Below are 20905 nucleotides of genomic sequence, written 5' to 3' on the forward strand. Positions count from 1 at the left end.
ATATTTTACATTTGCTTCTTACTTGCACTTGTGTGGAACTGGCAGTAGAATTTAGTGGGTGATTACATTTTAATAATAATAATAATAATAATAATAATAATAATAATAATAATAATAATAATAATAATAATAATAATAATAATAATAATAATAATAATAATATACCCTTTGTTTTCATATTTCTTGCCTTAACATGTGTCTATTACTTTACATTGGTCATTTAGTAATTTAGTTGATATAGTATAGAATGGAATAAATCCTTAATTTCATTAATTTCTTTTGGAAATATATTTTGCACACACTTCTCAGAATATTGTAGAAATTTTGCTGGTGTTCCAAGACTGGGAATGTAGTACCTTTGAATATATGAATTACAACTCATGGTATGCTTCACAGCTACACTAAATTCAGCTGCAACTTTGTTCTCTGCAGGATCTGCCATCATATTGCTGATCGACTAAAAAATCATCCTGTGATCGACGCTTTGGACATACCTGCTAAAGATCATTCATTATACGATCATTGTATTAGCAAGTTTATGTTTTAAAAGGCATTTCTGAAATAGAAAAAATGAAATTCTAGAGGACTTTTGCCTTTAAGAAGGTACTTCATTGATTTTAACTAGAAAGTTATTGTCTCATTCTATACAAAGAGTAAAAGAATATTAGAACAGTTTAATAATGTTATTCAAGAATGTTTTCTGAATAAGAGAATGGGTTTCAAATTATGTTAATGAGAGAGGCCTTTGTTGTTCAGAAACTCTGTAGAATATATCTTTTGCAAATGCTTCTTCATATATCAGTGTTTTTATATTCCTTGAAAAAAAAAAGAACCTCTGAAGAATGTATTGTGTTATGTGGGATTAATATTCCATTATCCTATATAATTAAAAAAATTTTGTAATCTGTACGTATTTTCCATCACATTGATAGCAGCTGGTTTATTGAGAGATGCCAAAGTACAAAACAATTAAACCATGTCCTTATTCCTGATACAAGTTAATAAAAGAAAAAAGGCTTTTAGAACACTTGCATCGTTACCTGAAGATGACTAGTGTGAGGAGGGTCGTTTTGCATGATGTACCGGGCTGTAAGATGGGGTGACTGTGGGAGAAGGGGAAGCACAGGGAGGGGTGGGTTGAGGCATCTCTATGGCGGGACGCACCTGCCGCCTCAGCGAGAGAGAATCCAGTGTTCCAACAGAGAGTGTTGTAGGTGGATCAGGCGAATCAAGAGGGCTGCTGGCTGGCGTCCCACCTCGTATTGTATTTAGATAGATACTGAAACATAGCACAACAAATATTCTTGAATTGAATACATTGAAATATTTGTAAGTTTAGATCATGTTAGGCTAGAAAGAAATATGAGAGGTACTGGTAATACACTCAAAAATTCCAGTGGTGACAAGTTTATTATGAGCTCCTGTCTACAAAAAACATTTTGAAATCAACACATGCTTGATGAATGGAGATAATTTCTGAAAGTTAATATTTCTTCGTCTTTCCTTATTTTCTTTTTGTAAGTGGTACAGGTACCTATCTGTGGGTGAATGAAGTAGCATGATGTACCGGTACACATTCTAACAACACTACTGGAAATGGCAACCAGTGAACTAGGTATTTGGGCTGCTCAGTAATAAATTATATACAGGTAGGGCAGTCGGGTCGGGTGGGTCAGCCGAAGGCTGGTTGGATACTTAGAAGCTCCACCATCAAATGGACTAGGTATCACTGAACCACACTTCTAAGGAGAACTTTAATGTTGAACTACTGAAATTATTTGCCTAATTTCCCGACTCACATATTTTCTTCCTCAATTTCTCTTAGATACCAGAAAATTTCTTTTGATCCATATGATGTCTGTTTTTTTTCCTATCATTGTTATTATTTCTGTGTTTAAAAAGTTTGCCGTCAAGCATGGAGACAGCAGCTGCTTGGATATGGGTTCTGAATTGTTTAAGCTAATCTGATTTCTCTACAAATGAAGTTAGTTATTTTTTTTTTTTTTTTACTGTATAAAAGCTGTAAGTTTGGAGAAGCTTTGTTCCACCTGCTTCCAAGAAAGGTGATTTAAACGCTGAGGATGAATAAGTTACAGACAGTTCAACCACACTTTGATCTAAAACTATTAATTTGCTAATTGAAGCTCATACACTGACTGACAGAGCAAATGCAACACCAAGGAGGAGTGGTTCGAAAGGGATGAAAGTTGGGGAAAAAACAGAGTCGGCACGGAAGAATAATTGATGTTTATTTCAAACCGATATGCAGGTTACACAATGCGCACGGCATCGACTCAGTAGGATGTAGGACCACCGCGAGCGGCGATGCACGCAGAAACACGTCGAGGTACAGAGTCAATAAGAGTGCGGATGGTGTTCTGAGGGATGGTTCTCCATTCTCTGTCAACCATTTGCCACAGTTGGTCGTCCGTACGAGGCTGGGGCAGAGTTTGCAAATGGCGTCCAATGAGATCCCACACGTGTTCGATTGGTGAGAGATCCGGAGAGTATGCTGGCCACGGAAGCATCTGTACACCTCGTAGAGCCTGTTGGGAGATGCGAGCAGTGTGTGGGCGGGCATTATCCTGCTGAAACAGAGCATTGGGCAGCCCCTGAAGGTACGGGAGTGCCACCGGCCGCAGCACATGCTGCACGTAGCGATGGGCATTTAACGTGCCTTGAATACGCACTAGAGGTGACGTGGAATCATACGCAATAGCGCCCCAAACCATGATGCCGCGTTGTCTAGCGGTAGGGCGCTCCACAGTTACTGCCGGATTTGACCTTTCTCCACGCCGACGCCACACTCATCTGCGGTGACTATCACTGACAGAACAGAAGCGTGACTCATCGGAGAACACGACGTTCTGCCATTCCCTCATCCAAGTCGCTCTAGCCCGGCACCATGCCAGACGTGCACGTCTATGCTGTGGAGTCAATGGTAGTCTTCTGAGCGGACGCCGGGAGTGCAGGCCTCCTTCAGCCAATCGACGGGAAATTGTTCTGGTCGATATTGGAACAGCCAGGGTGTCTTGCACATGCTGAAGAATGGCGGTTGACGTGGCGTGTGGGGCTGCCACCACTTGGCGGCAGATGCGCCGATCCTCGCGTGCTGACGTCACTCGGGCTGCGCCTGGACCCCTCGCACGTGCCACATGTCCCTGCGCCAACCATCTTCGCCACAGGCGCTGCACCGTGGACACATCCCTATGGGTATCGGCTGCGATTTGACGAAGCGACCAACCTGCTCTTCTCAGCCCGATCACCATACCCCTCGTAAAGTCGTCTGTCTGCTGGAAATGCCTCCGTTGATGGCGGCCTGGCATTCTTAGCTATACACGTGTCCTGTGGCATACGACAACACGTTCTACAATGACTGTCGGCTGAGAAATCACGGTACGAAGTGGGCCATTCGCCAACGCCGTGTCCCATTTATCGTTCGCTACGTGCACAGCACAGCGGCGCATTTCACATCATGAGCATACCTCAGTGACGTCAGTCTACCCTGCAATTGGCATAAAGTTCTGACCACTCCTTCTTGGTGTTGCATTTGCTCTGTCAGTCAGTGTACAAGAAAGTAAGTTTACTTTGATAAATTATTCTGAAAGTAAGAAAGATTAGTAAAAAAATGTGAGATATTTAACATGATTTTTGTTTCTGTGTGTTGGCAGCAGTTATTTTGAGGTAGTTATCTGGCTGCAACATGCATGTAATTAGGCTATATGTACGTTATTTACCATATACAGTACCAATGAGCATAAAGTCTAGAAAGTCTCAAAAGGAATGTATATACAGTATGTGTGTGCAGTACAGTATCTTGTACAATTTTATAATTTTTTTTGATAATTTTTCCAGAATTATCCCATAATTCCATCTGTTTGCATATTTTCTTCCTTATGATACAGTATTTGGCAGAGATTTTTAATTTAGAAAAATAGTGGTGGGGTGATTATATAAGTTTAAACAAAGATATACACCTTTGTTTTTGGCAAGGATAGACCTATTGAGTGATTTTTAAAGGTATTAATGGTCAGAGTATTCCTTAATTGCAAGGGTTGTAAGGAAAGTAGTGGCAATATCAATAGAACGCAATATTTAATGAACTAACAAGTACAATTACATTACATTCCTTCAAGAAAGTCACTCACAAAGTCTATTACTTTTTGCCAAATGTCGTAAAGTCATTGGGGACCGCTGGCAAGGCGCATCGCCGCAAGTTGGAAGCTTCATTCATCCCATCCCTGACCCGGTCATTGATTGGAAAACAAGTTGTAGGTGTTCTTCATTTTCATGTTTACTTCGGTGACCATTATGAATGGTTCTTTAGATCCTGGAAGTCATAAGAGGGCTGCTTATTTCAATGTGGTTTATCGAGCCTTCAATTTACCTTTATTTCATACGGAATGAGAAAAGGAATTACGGTACATACAGAAAATAGCCATTATGAATGGGTTCAGTGTTAATACCATTAATAAAATTATAAGTAAATGAAATGAAAATGAAATTTCATATGGCTTTTAGTGCCGGGATATCCCAGTACGGGTTCGGCTCGCCAGGTGCAGGTCTTTCTATTTGACACCCATAGGTGACCTACGCGTTGTGATGAGGATGAAATGATGATGAAGACTACACATACACCCAGCCCCCGTGCCATTGGAATGAACCAATTAAGGTTAAAATCCCCGACCCGGCCGGGAATCGAACCCGGGACCCTCTGAACCGAAGGCCAGTACGCTGACCGTTCAGCCAACGAGTCGGACTATAAGTAAAGTAAAAAAAAAAGAACAACATAAGACTAACACCAGAGAATCACAAGAACTAAAAGTACACGACTTTTACATTTACAAACACAGGGATATTTCAAATCACAAAATTATTTAAGAAACACGACTATAAAGTCTCATTTTCAACAAAGAACAATAATGGTCATATATCTTATAACCATAATAGTGTAAATTACAATAAAGAAAATTACTTAGATTCAGGAATCTATAAACTTAAGTGCGATCAATGTTTTGTCACGTACATGGGGCAGACAGGTAGGAGTTTTCAAACTAGATATCTCGCACATGTCAATGCCAATAGACACAAGAAATATTCTGCTATGAGTGTCCATATGGGAGATACTGGTCACCAGTATACTGACATAAATAGAGACTTGATCATTAAAAAAAAAAAAAAAAGCGAGCAAAGGGAACCTGATGAGCAATTACAAAAAATATTTATATAGGTTTGGACCAAAGTATTAACGGAAAAAAAAAGTTGAATGACGTACAAGAGAAGAAAAATCCATTACATGAACTGATACAGTCGCTTTTATCATCACGAAAAATTAATCATTTGAAGTTACCTCCTCTAAAACAAACATCCCACCTTCCCGTTCTTCATATAGGCTGAGCTATTTCACCTTCCCCTACTAATAGCACTGCTCCCCATCCCAACTGCCCCTAGCCAAGTTCCGCCGGGCGAGAGGAAACATAATTATAACATGCGCAGTAGCGTGGCAAGAAACAAGTCAGAGCAAGGCTCAGATGTGAACCAGCTATAGGGAGTTTCACCAATTTTGATGGTAAGCATTTACGTCACACATTTGTGACGAAAACTAATTTCTTAAATTTCTGAGGTTTTTAAACCCATTAATTTTATATATCTCCTTCTTTCCAGACCTTCTCTTTTTAAAAGGAATATTCATAAGAATTAAGCTACCAATATGGTGGTCATGCAGCGCAGATCTTTGCCATACAACAGGCTATCTCAGAAGCATTAAATTCCTTCTACCAGAAATAGCTTATTTTTTGAAAGGAATTTCCATATGAATTAAAGCTTTCAAATATTCTGATGAGGATTTGGTCCCATTTTCCTATTCCAAGGCCAGAATTCATATCTCCCTCAGTCAGTACACTTGAAAGAAGTGACGAACAATTTTATGTAAATAGTGTGTATATTTTGTCTTTATTGTATTCTCAAACAGTTCATAAAGGACATGGGTTCTTCCATTTTAAATTATTAGACAGCAACAATGAGCATTGTAATCTGTTACGAGACGTTATGGCTGGCAAATAATATTTTTAAGAAATGTCATTCAAATTTTGACATTGAAAATAATTTTTTTTTTTTTTACAAGAAATGATAGAGAATTTTATCTAATAATGTGTATATTTTATATTTAGTGTATTCTCAAACAGTTCTTAAAGGACGTGAGTTCTTCCATTTTTAAATCATTAGACAGCAATATTGAGCACTGTAATCTGCTACAAGACGATATGGCTGAAGTCTCAAATGAGACGGAACATGTTTCAAAGTATTTTTAATATATTTTTATGTTAAATAGTTTTCACATGTGAAGTGAAGTGTATTGATTAGGTGGACCATTAAACCTAACACTAGTTCTTAATTTAAACTGTATCAATACGGATCTATATGATGAAGTTTGTAAATTGTAACCATTTCTGTATGTCGGTGAGTTGATGTGGAACCTAATGGGATGCAGTTTTCCTCATGTTAAGACATTTTGGCAATATGTGCCATGCCGTTTGATGACAGACCAACCTCCACGGATAATCCCAGACAGTCCATCGATGGTCTAAGGAAATGAAACCACTCACGATATCAATCTGATCTTGAGGAATGGACAGGCTGACCTGTCTCATTCCAACCCACATGAAACACCTTGACGCATCGTACAACCATCCTATACGGTAATGCATTCTTGCCACAGGCTTCATGAAATCCTCGATTACATTTCGATGCATCGTTACCACAGACAACCTCGATTTTAGTCTACAAACGCTGATCACATTTTGAAAACATGCTTTAAAGTGGTGATGTCGACACTCTTCATTTGAGCGCCACATGGCAACAACACTCCCAACTGGATGCCCATCAGATGCACACTACACATTGATAATAATGCCATCTTCATCATCAGCATAATCATCATCACCACCATCATCATTGATGAGCAACATGGATTCTTTTCAGGACGATCAACCTGTAGCAGTCTTCTTTTATACTATCAATTCCTCTTAGATGCAATAGAGAACCACTCTCAGGTGGACTGCATTTACACAGACTTCTCAAAAGCTCTTGACACTGTTGACCATGATATCTTGCTGCAGAATCTAACAGGTTATAGAATTAATGGGCCTCTCATCTCCTGGTTTGAATTGTATCTTGAAAATTGCCTACAGATTGTTAGATTAAGGAATCATTTTCCTGTGCCTAATACTGTTACAATTGGAGCTCCTCAAGGGTCTCACCTCCCTCCATTACGTTTTACTCTCTGCGTAAATAACATTGAAAATATACTTAAGTACTCAGAATTGCCTTGTTTGATGACAATGTAAAAAAATTTATGAAAATTAATTGTCCACTTGATTGTTTAAAACTGCGAAAAGATTTACATCATCTGGAAAAGTATTGTATTCAAAATGCCTATTCATGAAAAATGTAAAATAATATTGTTTTTAAAAAAAAGAAGAAGAAGATATCATTTCAGTACAAATTTACTAGTAATAGCATTCTCTCTACTGTTTCACAAGTTAAGGACCTTAGTGTTTTATTCAGTTATAACCTATCATTTAATGAACATATTGAAAATATTTGTAAGAAATCATTACAAAGACTGGGTTGCATTACTAGATGTTCCAGAGAATTTTCAAACATACCTACCTTTCAAATGTTGTATGTATCTATGGTAAGCCCTATACATTGAATACTGTACACCTGTATTGAACCCTTCTCATCAGAGTTCTATCCATAGATTAGATTCAGCACAACATAAGTTTCTTTGTTTGTATTCATTTAGAGCATGATTCCCGTATGAAAATGTTGATTATACAGCCCTAAAACAGTTTTTAAATCTGCATAGTCTGTCACAATGTCATGAATTCCTGGATACACTTTTCATTTTTAAATTGTTCCACACCTTGGTGAATTGCCCACAACTCCTTGAAAAAATTAACTTACATATACCAGACAGACGCACAAGGTTTAAGCATATATTGTCTACAAAGTTTTTTTTTTTTTTTTTTTTGCTAGGGGCTTTACGTCGCACCGACACAGATAGGTCTTATGGCGACAATCGTCTACAAAGTGGCATAGAACTAACTATGCATTCAATGGACCAATTGAACAAATGTCAATATTTATAAACAAAGTGAATATTGATATATTTAACTGCTCATTGTCAAAATTTAGAAATCAGTTATACAATCTCCAGAAGTGACTATTACTTTCCTCTGCTTACTTGTACTCTAACCTGTGTATATATTTGTACATCTTTTTCTTCTTACACTCCACTGACCTTTCCTTTTTGGTGTGTTTTATTTTGTTTATTTTTCTCTATTGTGTGTAAAATGGTATTACCATTAATCAATTATTATTATTATTATTATTATTATTATTATTATTATTATTATTATTGTTTGAGTCATCAGTCCATAGACTGGTTTGATGCAGCCCTCCGTGCCACCCTATCCTGTGCTAACCTTTTTATATCTACATAACTATTGCATCCTACATCTGCTCTAATCTGCTTGTCATATTCATACCTTGGTCTACCCCTACCGTTCTTACCACCTACACTTCCTTCAAAAACCAACTGAACAAGTCCTGGGTGTCTTAAGATGTGTCCTATCATTCTATCTCTTCTTCTCGTCAAATTTAGCCAAATCGATCTCCTCTCACCAATTTGATTCAGTATCTCTTCATTCGTGATTCGATCTATCCATCTCACCTTCAGCATTCTTCTATAACACCACATTTCAAAAGCTTCTATTCTCTTTCTTTCTGAGCTAGTTATCGTCCATGTTTCACTTCCATACAATGCCACGCTCCACACGAAAGTCTTCAAAAACATCTTTCTAATTCCGATATCAATGTTTGAAGTGAGCAAATTTCTTTTCTTAAGAAAGCTCTTCCTTGCTTGTGCTAGTCTGCATTTTATGTCCTCCTTACTTCTGCCATCATTGGTAATTTTACTACCCAAGTAACAATATTCATCTACTTCCTTTAAGACTTCATTTCCTAATCTAATATTTCCTACATCACCTGCCTTCGTTCGACTGCACTCCATTACTTTTGTTTTGGACTTATTTATTTTCATCTTGTACTCCTTACCCAAGACTTCATCCATACCATTCAGCAACTTCTCGAGATCTTCCGCAGTCTCAGATAAAATAACAATATCATCGGCAAATCTCAAGGTTTTGATTTCCTCTCCTTGGACTGTGATTCCCTTTCCAAATTTCTCTTTGATTTCCTTTACTGCCTGTTCTATGTAAACATTGAAAAGGAGAGGGGACAAACTGCAGCCTTGCCTCACTCCTTTCTGGATTGCTGCTTCTTTTTCAAAGCCCTCGATTCTTATCACTGCAGACTGATTTTTATACAGATTGTAGATAATTCTTCGTTCTCGGTATCTGATCCCTATCATCTCCAGAATCATAAATAGCTTGATCCAATCAACATTATCGAATGCCTTTTCTAGATCTACGAATGCCATATACGTGGGCTTGTCCTTGATTCGATCCTCTAAGATCAGACGTAAAGTCAGGATTGCTTCACGTGTTCTTACATTTCTTCTGAAGCCAAATTGATCTTCTCCCAACTTAGCTTCAACTTGTTTTTCCATTCTTCTGTAAATAATACGTGTTAAAATTTTGCAGGCATGAGATACTAAACTAATGGTGCAGTCATTTTCACACCTGTCAGCACCGGCTTTCTTGGGAATAGGTATAACAACATTCTTCCGAAAATCGGATGGGACTTCTGTCTCATACATCTTGCACACTAAATGAAATAACCTTGCCATGCTGGTTTCTCCTAAGGCAGTCAGTAATTCAGAGGGAATGTCATCAATTCCAGGTGCCTTGTTCCTATTGAGGTCACTCACAGCTCTGTCAAACTCTGACCTCAAAATTGGGTCTCCCATTTCATCAGCATCAACAGCCTCTTCATGTTCCAGAACCAAATTATCTACATCTTTACCTTGATACAACTGTTGGATATGCTCCTGCCATCTTTCTGCTTTGTCTTCTTTCCCTGGAAGTGGCTTTCCATCTGAGCTCTTAATATTCATACACCTACATTTCCTTTCCCCAAAAGTTTCCGTGATTTTCCTGTATGCAGCATCTACCTTTCCCAGGACCATACAGCCTTCGACATCCTTGCACTTCTCCTTCAGCCATTCTTCCTTAGCTACCTTGCACTTTCTATCCACTTGATTCTTTGATTGCCTGTATTCTTTTCTGCCCTCTTCATTTCTAGCATTCTTGTATTTTCGTCGCTCATCAATCAGGTCTTGTATCTCCTGAGTTATCCACTGATTCTTAGTTGATCTTTTCTTCCTTTCTAACATTTCTTCAGCAGCTCTACTGACTTCATTTTTCATGACTCTCCACTCTTCCTCTATAGTGTTTCCTTCAGCCTTTTCATTTAGTCCTTGTGCAACATGTTCCTTAAAACAATCCCTCACACTATTTTCTTTCAACTTGTGTAGATCCCATCTTTTTGCATTCTTTCCTTTCTTCAATTTCTTCAGATGGCATTTCATGACCAACAAGTTGTGGTCAGAGTCCATGTCTGCTCCTGGGAAAGTTTTGCAATCCAACACCTGGTTTCTGAATCTCTGCCTAATCATAATGAAGTCTATTTGATACCTTCCAGTGTCTCCAGGTCTCGTCCACGTATACAGCCGTTGTTTGTGGTGTTTGAACCAAGTATTGGCAAGGACTAAATTATGATCAGTGCAGAATTCAACCAGCCGACTTCCTCTTTCGTTCCTTTGTCCCAATCCAAATTCTCCTACTGTACTACCTTCTCTTCCTTGGCCTACCACTGCATTCCAGTCTCCCATCACAATTAGATTCTCGTCACCTTTTACATATTGTATTAAATCTTCTATCTCCTCATATATTTTTTCGATTTCTTCATCATCCGCTGAACTAGTAGGCATATAGACCTGCACTATTGAGGTGGGCATTGGTTTGGTGTCTATCTTGACGACAATAATTATTTCACTATGCTGGTCGTAATAGCTTACCCGCTGCCCTATATTCTTATTCATTATTAAACCAACTCCTGCATTTCCCCTGTTTGATTTTGTGTTGATAATTCGGTAGTCACCTGACCAAAAATCTTGTTCTTCCTGCCAACGTACTTCACTTATACCAACTACATCTAACTTTAGCCTATCCATCTCCCTTTTCAGATTCTTTAACCTACCACAACGATTCAAACTTCTAACAATCCACGCTCCGACTCGCAGAATGTCAGTATCCATCGTCCTGATGATCGCCCCCTCTCGTGTAGTCCCCACCCGAAGATCCGAATGGGGGACTAGTTTACCTCCGGAATATTTTACCCGGGAGGAAGCCATCATCAGTACATCATTCATACAGAGAGAGCTGCATGTCCTCGGGAGTTAGTTACGGCTGTAGTTTCCTGTTGCTTTCAGCCATGTAGCAGTATCAACACAGCTAAGCCATGTTTAGCATTATTACAAAACCGTATCAGTCAATCATCTAGACTGCCGCCCTTGCAACTACCGAAAGGCTGCTACCCCCCTTTCGACGAACCATTCGTTAGTCTGGTCTCTCAACAGATACCCACCCGATATGGTTGCACCTGCGGCTTGGCTATCTGCATCATTGGGACACGCAAGCCTCCCCACCGCGGCAAGGTCACATGGTTCGCAGACGATTATTATTATTTTTATTATTATTATTATTATTATTATTATTATTATTATTATTATTATTATTATTATTATTATTATTATTATTATTATTATTATTATTATTATTGCCTGACCGCTCCTATTTGTGCATGCCTGATCTCCTGTGATTGTCTGGACTACGTTGCTACAATTTACAACCCTCATGCGGTATGTCAGGCACGCTAGTGGCTAATATGCCACTATTATGAATAACACTGACCTGTGAATTCAAACTTTCCGATCACTGCACAAAGTTTACATAGTGATCTTTTATATTTCGGGCATGCTGTTTCCGGAACTGAAGTCGGTTTTCCTCTATCGCATCAGATTTGGTGCAAATTCAAAACGAAGATTTGTAAAATATGCAGCACGTGCACATGCAAGATTACTATAAGGACGTGTAAAGAACGCTTTTTTCTTATTACTTTCACCCATCTGAACACTCTTATTTTACACTAGTATACTTATGAACATAATATATTGATATGTAGTGTATTGTGTTAACAGATCTGTAGAAAAACAGAGCCAAATGGACCATAATTTATCCTCATAGCGTACTGAGAATGGTAAGTCTACGGTTTCAATTTTATAATGTCCTATCTTAGTATAAGAAACAACTTCGCCTTGTTTTTCATGTGTGAGGGTGTGAGGAGTAGTTGGATCTTCCCTCTTTAGTAACCAGCAGTAATCTGCCAGCATGTTTTTGTTCCATTTCCTGTAGATCCTGATGGAATCTTTCTCCTTGCTCTTCACTCAGCATTCCTACGTTCTCAGGGAAATAGCCCAGATGTGAATGTAACATGTGCATTTTCAAGCTCATTTTACAGCCTAAATCTTGGAAAAAAACAAGCAATCTATCCACCATTTGTTTGTAGTCTGAATCCTTTGCATTTCCAAGAAAGATTTGACCACATTCTGGAATGCTGTCCATGCCGATTGCTCTGCAGCGCACATAATGTCTTCAAAATTAGCATCAAAAAGAAGTTTTCTGATATCTGGACCTGTGAAAATACCCTCCTTGATTTTGGAATTACTGATGCCTGGGAATCGATGACACAGGTACTGAAAGAATTCACCTTCATTGTTTAGGGCCTTAACGAATTGCTTCATAAGCCCTACTTTGATATGAAGGGGAGGTAACAGTATTTTGTTCTTGTGAACAGTAGTTTTTTGTTTTATGCTTTTTGACCCTACAATCCATTGTCTACATGGCCATTCTTTTCGAGTCCAGTGATATAACTTTGCTCGACTATCTCACTCACACAGAAAGCAGGAGTGCTTTATGTAACCTCCTTGTAAACCTAACAGAATACCTATCACTTTGCAATCACCACACATTGCCATTCAGTTTACACAACAGCATTTTGAGATTTCCATATGTTTCTCGCATAATAACTGAATGAGCAACGGGAATGGATGAAAGTTTGTTTTCATTTTGAAGAAGGACACACTTCAAACTATGCTTGGAGGTGTCAATGAAAAGTCTCCAGTCAATAGGGTCATACTGTGGTGCTCCTAGTTTTAAGATAACCTCCAGAATGTTGTTTCAGTAAACCATGGCTCCCTCTTCAGAAAAGAAGGGTGTAAATTCTGGTTCGCGATGCCTGTACCAGTAGCATGTTGTTCCTGGTGCCAACATGTTCCTTTCATGAAGTCTAGACCCGAGTAAGTTGGCAGATTCCTTTGTAAGGCCAAGATCTAGAACAAAGTCATTTAATGCACTTTGCTCGAACAGTCTTGGTTCTTTTTCAACACATTCAGGGGAGAAATCACAGTCTGAGTTAGTGCCCACCATTTCTGCATCAGATTCAGAAGAGGGACAATCCTGTAAATGGTCTGGATGCTGTGGTACTGGTGTATCAGGGCCATGAGGAATGGGTAAAATTGCAGATTGAATATTGCTTGGACCTTTGTTGCTGCTGTTGAATTCCTTCACATTCACAGAATAGAAGTAGTAGTGAGTACTGTGGTCTGGGGGTTCTCGCCACCCCATTGGAATACCGAATAGCAACACAGTTCACTTACCATTCACCCATTGCCGTAACTGCTCTATACACCGAGCTCGATAGCTGCAGTCGCTTAAGTGCGGTCAGTATCCAGTATTCGGGAGATAGTAGGTTCAAACCCCACTGTCGGCAGTCCTGAAAATGGTTTTCCGTGGTTTCCCATTTTCACACCATTTTCAACCATCTTCAGGGCTGCCGACAGTGGGGTTTGAACCCACTATCTCCCGGATGCAAGTTCACAGCTGCGTGCCCCTAACCGCATGGCCAACTTGCCCGGTAATAGTAAAGTTATTTACTGAAAATGTCCCTTCACCAGGTACAGGGTATAAGCAGGGTCATCTAACAACATTAAAGACCCCTGGGCAAAGCAGTGCATTGGATCCTGTCTACACAATCACTCACATTTGGACAATATGACAAGAGCCTTGAATTTGAAAAAAAAAATCAACATAAAATAATACTTGATTGGTAAATCATACTGAAAGAGATCATACAACCCACATCATGAAATTACCATCAATTATTTATTATTGATCAAGTGTTCAACACAAGTATTTGCAAAATTTCTTTGCAGAGAATTCCTTTATATATCGCTTGAAGTCAGCAGTCTTCACATCATTTTCCATACACATAAGTGGAAGCCAGTTCAAACACTACAGCACTATTGGGCTGTGAAGTTGATTTTCTTCATAAGTTTCAGTCTTGTAAAAGGATGTTCTTCTCCACAGTTGGTTACCATAAGGCACATGGACACTCTGAGAGAAATTTCAACATTCAGAAACACAGATGTCAACTTTTCTGTACAATGCTGGGAGACTATTACAATTTTTGCCAAGAATGATATTTTGCTTGAGATGTTCATATTCACTTAAAATAACCCAGGAATAAATAAAATAAAGAAAAATAAAATAATAAACCAGGAATAACCTAGGAATCTTTAGAGTACCATAAATAAAATATTAGAGAAAATAACAAAAATTAGAGATGGCAAATCTGAGCCAGATGCAAGGTCAATTTGAGGAGTATCAAAAAGAGCAAGAAGAAGAATTGCAGAAGAGAGATGAAGCAATAAAGAATAACCAAGAAGAAATAAAGAAGGTGAAGGAAGAGCAAAAAGGAATATTAGAGATCATGAAAGAAATGATAAGAAAACAGGAGGAAAAATAAAAACACGGAATGATAAGAAAACAGGAGGAGAAGCAGAAGAAATGATAAAGAAGCAAGAAAAGAAACAAGACAAAATGATTGATGAATTGAGAAAGGATAGGCAAGAAGATCAAGGAAAATAACAAGAAATCATGGGAGAAATCAGAAGCATGAGAGAGGGACAGCAGAGGCAAGAAGAATTTCAGCAGAGGCAGGAGGAAATTCAACAAAAGCAGATGGAAGAAATGAGAAACATGGAGGAAAGACAGAAGGAAATCGTCAAAATCGAGATTGGAAAAATTAAGTTGGAAGTCACAGATATTAAAACTGATATATTGTAATATACATTAGCCAGATGTTCATATTTTGTTTCATTAATTAAAACCTATTGCTTTCAGTTCACTGAAGAAGGGAAAACAGATTTGCTATCACTGAATATATGTCTGCATGTTTTGTCAGTTCAGGAATCAGAGAGTCTAGAACAGGAAGGAATGTTCCACCTTAAACTTTTACTGAGAAGTAAAATCCATTGGATATAGTAATATATACATTTCTCTTTCACATACAATTCACTTTCACTCATGTTACTTCACATCTCCATAATCTGATCTGGACATTTAATTCTAGCTTTCATTTCATTTACACTAAATTTGTTTCTACCTTCCTGAAGATAAAGTTTTAGAGACTCAAAAAGATCTATTATGAGAAGTATGTTCATATCCTCAGACTGCAGGACCTTACTTGTTTTTACACTCTTTTAAGAATGTCATTCCATATAAATGTAAGGAAGATCAATTCCAGGTTCTCCATTTTCTTGCTCAATCGTTCTGCCTCTTGCCTTGTGTTAATTTCTTGTTCCTTGTCAGCATATACTGAATTCAGAGCATCTCTAATGTTCTCAAAACCATCACATATACCATGAACAGCATCAGAATATGACAACCATCTTGTGTCAGACAGACCTTTCTTCCTAGAGATGTTGTCAGAACATTCCATTGCTATGTGGAAGCAGAGAAAAATCAATGCAGACACTAAACAAGGTGAAAAAGTGAAAGAATTTTAGTCTCTATACAATAGGTACTCCGTTGCCTTTACTCTCACCAAATTCGGGCTGTCTTCTGCATAGGGGAGATATATGGTGAACCCATTCAGCTGATTAATCTGTGTTGGAATCCGTATACACTAGCATCTAGACATAGTTAAGGCAATGTCCTATGACTGATTATGGCAGTTTGATAGTGGAATTCTGTTCTTTAAGAAACTCTACAAGAGTGTCTTGTCAGAATCTTTGATCCATGAGAAAAGATGGGAAGGAAATGTTCCAGTCTCATATCCTCCCAGACATCTTCTATGAAGAATAACTTCTAGATATATTTTCAATCTTGTATTGACTACATACAAGATAATCATGTTTTGAAACAAAAAGTTTTCGGTGGATGGAGCTAACAATTTTTATAAGATTTTAATGTTATTTCACCATATTTTATCTGTACAGTACAACCCCATTTATCTAAAATAAAGGAGGCAGAACCACTTCGGCTGACGCGTTTTTTCAGATGACACATGGTAAATATTTTCGGAAGTTAACTGTCAAAATAAAAATGCATACACTCTGTTAAGCAAAGGTGCATACTGTATATTAACATTGAAATGTTTACATAATATCACTCATTGTATAAAAGCAGTGATTTTCTTCTGAATTTTCTTGGTGCTGCGCTGTCGTGCAGCTATATCGCGCCACCATGTACTCAACAATACATTAGCTGGTGTAGGTTCCTTGCTTTGTTCAACAAAGTAATCTGAAATAATGAAACAATTTTTTTTGTTACTACTGAACTGAATACTGTATACCAGGACCTATCAGAGTGCGGTGCATGCCCTGTGCATGGTGCAAAAGATGACTTTGCTTGGTTGACCAGAGTGCAGACCACCCACTCCTCGATTTGGAGCAATAGCGCTGCCTCTCTCTTTCCCCATGCCTGCCTTGCTCGCTCCGCCTGTCTCCCTATTCCTCACATGCTCCGTAGCGCTCCAAATCCGAGCCGAGTTGAGCCGAGTAGCCCGGAGACGAAGCGTTGGTACGAGCCGAGCCGAATGGGACCAATGCACTGTGCACAGGAACTCTGCGCCTCAATTTGCACGCGTGAGATTTTGGGCGTTTGAGAGGCCCTGCTATATACAGTAATTTCATTACAGTACTGTAATGAAAGTGTGTGGTACTGTCTACTGTATTTTAATAAAAATTTGAGATCAATCTTACCTCCAATGCATTAAATCCATCATCTGCTCTAACTCGATTTTCAGAACTGCTGTTGTCAAGGTGAGAGTCGCCTACATAATATTCATGACAAATAATATTAATAATAATAATAATAATGCCGGGCTGAGTGGCTCAGACGGTTAAGGCACTGGCCTTCTAACCCCAACTTGGCAGGTTCGATCCTGGCTCAGTCCGGTGGTATTTGAAGATGCTCAAATACAACAGCCCCGTGTCGGTAGATTTACTGGCACGTAAAAGAACTCCTGTGGGACTAAATTCCCACACCTCAGCATCTCCGAAGACCTTAAAAAGTAGTTAGTGGGATGTAAAGCAAATAACATTCATAATAATAATAATAATAATAATAATAATAATAATAATAATAATAATAATAATAATAATAATAATAATAATAATAATAATAATAATAATAATAATAATACCATGGAACAAACTGGAGGTTAAGAAACTGTTTTTTTTAATGCTATACGTGCATTCTGGCATAAGTCATAATATAAACATAGGGTGTGCCTATTAGCTGTCAGCACATATAGCAAGAGAATTACTAATATCGACGGCTAAGAACGAGAGGGTAAAAACAAAATACCGTATTAAAATACAATTTTGCCAGAGTATTTTGGTAGGCCGGGGTTTGGTTAAGCGAAGTTCGGTTAAGCGGGGTTTTACTGTACCTACTGTCTATAATACATTCTTTATATTATCTCACAAGAGACCTTATACACATATATTTTATGTATACCAGAAAAAATATCATTATAAGATATCTTATTGAATAAGTTACACTCATTTTTATGTCTTTCCAGTGCTGATGATGGCTCAGTTGAGCTGAAACATGTACACATTCAAATATAATCTTAATTAGATAATCTATGAGACTGTAGTGTGTAGTATTGAACAGGTAGAAATTTTATATTTTAATTCAGTTCCTACAGTCAACTTTAAATATGAATTTCATTGCTTACAATTTCTTAAATCTACATGAGTCAAAACTTTATACCAATACTCTTGCAATGAGCGATGCTGTTGAAATAATAAAGTACCGTATCTACTTTTCCAACTTATTTATGCCAAATCAAATACTCCATCATACACTTACAATATTCTTCTCCGTTTTCATGTTGTACAATAGCATTGCTGTGTTTCCAGTCATTGAATCCTGATGTAGCAAAAGGAGATCTGTCTTGGCAAATATGCAGCATACAAAGTAGTGATGGGATATTCGATTCATTTTACTGAATCGATTCATTTGATTCCGTTCACGTTACTGAATCGATACAGTGATCCGATTCACGGCACATTAGTCACCGCTCCTACTGCATCTGTGTAGTATGTGCTGGTAAGACGGTGGTGTGCCAGATGCTACCGTGCCGCACGTGACCCATGCCACTAGCGACCGTATAATCTGTAACTGTGCCGGATGCGACCGGCGTTGACAAGCAAATTGTCATTTGATAAGTTGTGTCATCACCCAAGATAAGGTAAGCTAAACGAAGTGGATTGCCATTTCAATAAGTCCTATAAGCAGCTACTGCCCCTACTTTATATAACACTTCTGGGGGAAACTCGTTTTACAACACGAAACATAGTGATGCGGCCACCGGGCGAGTTGGCCATGCGGTTAGAGGCGCGCGGCCCTGAGCTTGCATCCAGGAGATAGCAGGTTTGAATCCCACTGTCGGCAGCACTGAAGATGGTTTTCCATGGTCCGTGGTTTCCCATTTTCATACCAGGCAAATGCTGGGGCTGTACTTTAATTAAGACCAGGGGCGCTTCCTTCCCATTCCTAGCCCTTTCCTATCCCATTGTCGCCTTAAGACCTGTAGGTGCGATGTAATGCCACTAGCAAAAGAAAAGATCCTAATTCTCTGAAATTATTTACGACTTAGGCCTACTTACTTATCGTGTCATATTAGTACCAGGAGTGTCCGAGGACGTGTTCGGCTTGCCTGGTGCAGGTCTTTCTATCTGACTCCCGTGGGCGGCCTGCGCATCTGGATGTGGGATTATGATAATGAAGTAGGGAAAGATGAAACCCGGTTTCGGCACGTAGCCTACTCCTCTCGAATAATACCAAGGGGTCTGCTCAATGTTTTACGTCGCCATCCGACGGCCGAATCACCATCAACAGCATCATATCCCTTCACTCTATTTGAACACTGCGAAAAGGTTTGGATTTAAATCCAGGCTTTTGGCATGCAATCTAGTGATTAGAAACTGTCTACCACCAACTTTCCTACCCTGCCGGCCAACATTCTGATGGTGATTTTTTTTTTTTTTTCATCCAGGTTAAGTGGCTCAGACGGTTGAGATGCTGGTCTTCCGACTTCAACTTGGCAGGTTCAATCCTGGCTCAGTCCAGTGGTATTTTAACGTGCTCAAATACGTCAGCTTTGTGTCGGTGGATTTACTGGCATGTAAAATAAGTCCTGCGGGACTAAATTCCGGCACCACGGTGTCTACTTAAACCATAAAAGTAGTTACTGGGACGTAAAGCCAGCAACATTATTATATTTTTCTTTGGACCAATGGCACTCGAACATGCTAACCACGGTGTCAGACCTTTATTTTAGAAAAGACCAAGTTAGCTACTTATAAGCAATCTGGCACTTGGTGTCAGCCCTTAAATGCAGATCAATTGTAAGTGATTGGTGGGTCGCATGCGGCACGATGTTTATCCACTCGCACTCGGTCGCTATTGGCACGATAATGGCCGGGTCGCATCTGGCACGGTCGCATCTGGCACGTAACCGTTAAGACAGCAGCAACAGCATTCAGTGCTCGCAGCTGCCATCTGGTCTTCATACTATGAACTCCTTTCTTAGAAAAAAATGCTAGTTACTCTAATACATCGAAGGTTTCCGGCGATGCAGGGTGGGAAAGGTTAGAATTAGGAAGGTAGCAGCCATGGCCTGAATTAAGGTACAGTCCCAGCATTTCCTGGTGTGAAAATGGGGAAACTATGGAAAACCATCTTAACGGCTGCTGACGGTGGGTTTCGAACCCACCATCCCCCAAATACAAGCGCATAGCTACGCGATACTAACCGCACGACAACTCGCTCAGTTATTTTTGAAAATATGTATTTTTCTATCAGCTGAGGATTTTTTTAAATCGTCATATTTTGAATAGGCTGCCCGAGATGTACAGTAACCTGCTGGTTTTTTTGATTTTGAACAGTATGTTCTGTTGGTTAAGTTAATGCATCTGTCCACATATGATCGAAGTCTTGTGCAAAGATGTGACATATGAACTGAGAGAATACCGAGCCATTCTTCCCAATATATATATATATATTTGCTATTTGTTTTATGTCGCACCGACACATATAGGTCTTATGGCGATGATGGGATAGGAAAGGCCAAGAAATAGGAAGGAAGCGGCCGTGGCTTTAATTAATGTACAGCCCCAGCATTTGCCTGGTGTGAAAATGGAAAACCACGGAAAACCATCTTTAGGGCTGCTGACAGTGGGGTTCGAACCCACTATCTCCCGAATACTGGATACTGGCCGCACTTAAGCGACTGCAGCTATCAAGCTCGGTCTTCCCAATATAAAGCAGGTACTTTTGAGTGGTCATGAGCATGAAACATAGTCATAGGGCAGGCTAGAGTCGAGTTTAATTGTCAAATGTCAACTAAGTTATAATACTAAGATTCATTAAACTAATAAATAGTATAGCCTACCTATTTACTAGCTACTTCAGTATTATGTTTTGACTACCTTTTTAACATTGGAAATAAATCCATCTATTAT

The 20905-nt window shown here is 38.9% G+C and overlaps 1 protein-coding gene across 1 annotated transcript in view; it reads right to left on the minus strand.

Moving 5' to 3' along the window:
- Positions 1-20905, minus strand: part of PsGEF (Protostome-specific GEF) — a 603069-nt gene that overhangs the window by 249123 nt on the left and 333041 nt on the right. Inside the window, exon 15 of the mRNA XM_067138170.2 lies at positions 1165-1279. Coding sequence (XP_066994271.2) covers positions 1165-1279 — 115 coding nt within the window. The remainder of the gene's footprint in view (positions 1-1164; positions 1280-20905) is intronic.

Source organism: Anabrus simplex, chromosome 1 (assembly GCF_040414725.1).
Source record: "Anabrus simplex isolate iqAnaSimp1 chromosome 1, ASM4041472v1, whole genome shotgun sequence".
Taxonomy (NCBI): domain Eukaryota; kingdom Metazoa; phylum Arthropoda; class Insecta; order Orthoptera; family Tettigoniidae; genus Anabrus; species Anabrus simplex.